The sequence below is a fragment of the Hipposideros armiger genome, unplaced genomic scaffold (assembly GCF_001890085.2).
Source record: "Hipposideros armiger isolate ML-2016 unplaced genomic scaffold, ASM189008v1 scaffold_1138, whole genome shotgun sequence".
In the NCBI taxonomy this organism is placed as follows: domain Eukaryota; kingdom Metazoa; phylum Chordata; class Mammalia; order Chiroptera; family Hipposideridae; genus Hipposideros; species Hipposideros armiger.
The window spans coordinates 439,033-441,255 of NW_017732488.1; the positions used below are offsets into that span (position 1 = coordinate 439,033).

Genomic DNA, 2,223 nt, shown 5'->3' on the forward strand with positions numbered 1-2,223 from the left:
TTATCCATTTTCTCTCTGCTCTGATCTCTATCTTTGTCTCTCTGTGCCTCAGTCTTTCTCCCTTTCAATAGCTAGATGATGACAGATGATAATGATAGATAGATAGATAGATGATAGATAGATAGATAGATAGATAGATAGATAGATAGATAGCTGTATATCCAAATCTGCTAGGATTGTTGGCTTTTTAAACCACTGCATAGAAGATTGGAAGACCGGGTTGTCAGGACAGGAGGGGCATCTTTCATCCCAGAATGTGGTGAGAAAACATACATGTATCTAAGATTTTCTCACCCTGGGCTGGAATTCTCCACTAGAATCCCAGGACAAAGAGAAGAGATGAGTTAGGGGCCCTTCCAGGTGTTTCCCTCACCAAGGAAAGGTGAAGGAGAACAACTGTTCCCCCAGAAAATTGGGGCCAGGAATACTCACTGGTGGTAATCAAGACTGTGGCTCCATCGGTGTAACCTGCAAAGGAGAGAGGCACTGACAAGTTGGGGTAAACATAAAGGGTTTCAGGATTTATGTCAGAAAAGCAGAGGGAAGAGGCAGTGGAGAAATGTTCAAGGAGGAAGCAACTAGGCAACGAGACTGAAGGCAGCTGGACTCAGTGATTACTTCATCATAAGGAAGACAACCCAGACCAGAAGGAGGAAAGGAAGGATCAAAGCTCGCTTCAGAGAAATGGAGGCAACACAAAACCCCAGTTGGGAGAGAGGTCAAGCCCCTCACCATTTACATAAAGGCTGTCACTCTCCAGGGTGTAGGGGCCCAGCCGGGTGACACCATGGGTCTCGTGACTCAGCTCCCAGAACAGCCGCTCTCTGTCCAGCCTGGGACCCACGTGGTCAGAGTAGAAGGTACAGACAATGTCCACTCCAGTGGCTGCTCCATGATTCTCAAGCCTGGGGAAGGGAGGACATGGGGATGTGGAACACCATAGGGGCTCCTTCTGGGTGTGGGAACAAGAAAGTGGAAGTGAGAAAGCTAAGACAATGCTGAAAGGGTAGCTCTGAAGCCTAAGGTGAGGGGGAGGAATCTCCTAAATGTCTCTCATCTGAGACAACCCTGTCACAATTGGGGACAGAAAACATTTTAATTAGAATTTGAAGACAGGGTGCAGTAGCTCTTCTAATAAGAGAAACTTCATATAAAACAAAACATTGTCTAAATTACATAAACTATAAATATGATGCCTCATTTCCGACCTTGAGCATTCTCACCACCTCTGGGCATGAAGAAGGCATGAAGGTGTCCTAGTGGGTGCTGGAGGTCAGCGGTGCCAGGGACATGCCCAAGAACTGAGCCCTGCTAGCTGGTGCATGAGGGTCCCCCTGACCTGATGAATCACTCTATCTGGGGATCTCACCTGAGTGAGGCCAGTCTGCAGCCAGAGTAGAGGAGGCCGACACTGGTCTTACTGAGCAAGAGCTGGAGCTGGAGGGGGAAAAGGAGAGGTGAGCAGAAGGGTTGAGGGACTATGGGGGCAGGCAGGAAATGGGGCTAAGGGTGGTCATCGAGGGGCTCTCACCTGGAGCTGTAGGATCCTCTCAGTGGAGTTGAACTTCAAGGAAGCTGGGTGCCCCATGTCCTCTGTGTAGTGCATGTTGGTGATGGTGAAGTTCAGGGTGAAAGACACAAGGGTGGGGCCAGTGGCTGCAGTGGGGGAGGAAAACAAAGATGTCTAATTAGGGCCACAGTGATGACCAAGGGTACCTGGGGCTCTAACCATGGGGCACCAGCAGGGGACTAAGAATAGCCATGGATTGCAGGAGCTGAAAGGGAGAGCATTATGGAATTCCTAAGATACCAAGAACCTTGGTGCATTCATTCAGTGAGCATTTATTGAGCACCTAATGTGTGAGAGGCTGTGTGCTGGGCTCTGCTGGTCCAAACATAAATAGGGCATAGTCTCCTAATGTGACCAGGAGAATAACCAGAGCATACGCTCTGGGAAAGTTGGTGGGATGTGCCATCTCAGGAGGGGCACCCAACAAGTCACTGGGAAAAGATTCCCAGAGGAAGCATCATTTCAGGTGTGACCAAAAGTATGAGTAAGAGTTAGGTGACAGGAGCTGAGCTAGTGGGAAGAGCACTCAAGCAGAAGGAACAGCCTGGGTAAAGGCCCGGCAGGACAGAGCAGTTGCACTCAAGGAATTTGAAGTCCTTTCATTCTGGCCATGGGGAAGTGTAGACATGAGACTGGAGGGATCTTATGAGCTC

At 49.2% G+C, this 2,223-nt stretch overlaps 1 protein-coding gene across 1 annotated transcript in view; it reads right to left on the reverse strand.

Annotated features, from left to right (window-relative positions):
- The window catches only part of LOC109376481 (mucin-16-like), a 46,865-nt gene that overhangs the window by 25,796 nt on the left and 18,846 nt on the right, over positions 1-2,223 (reverse strand). Inside the window, exons 2-5 of the mRNA XM_019632407.1 lie at positions 1,532-1,656; positions 1,370-1,437; positions 733-905; positions 374-468 (exon numbers count right to left, since the gene is read on the reverse strand). Coding sequence (XP_019487952.1) covers positions 374-468; positions 733-905; positions 1,370-1,437; positions 1,532-1,606 — 411 coding nt within the window. The 5' untranslated portion in view covers positions 1,607-1,656. The remainder of the gene's footprint in view (positions 1-373; positions 469-732; positions 906-1,369; positions 1,438-1,531; positions 1,657-2,223) is intronic.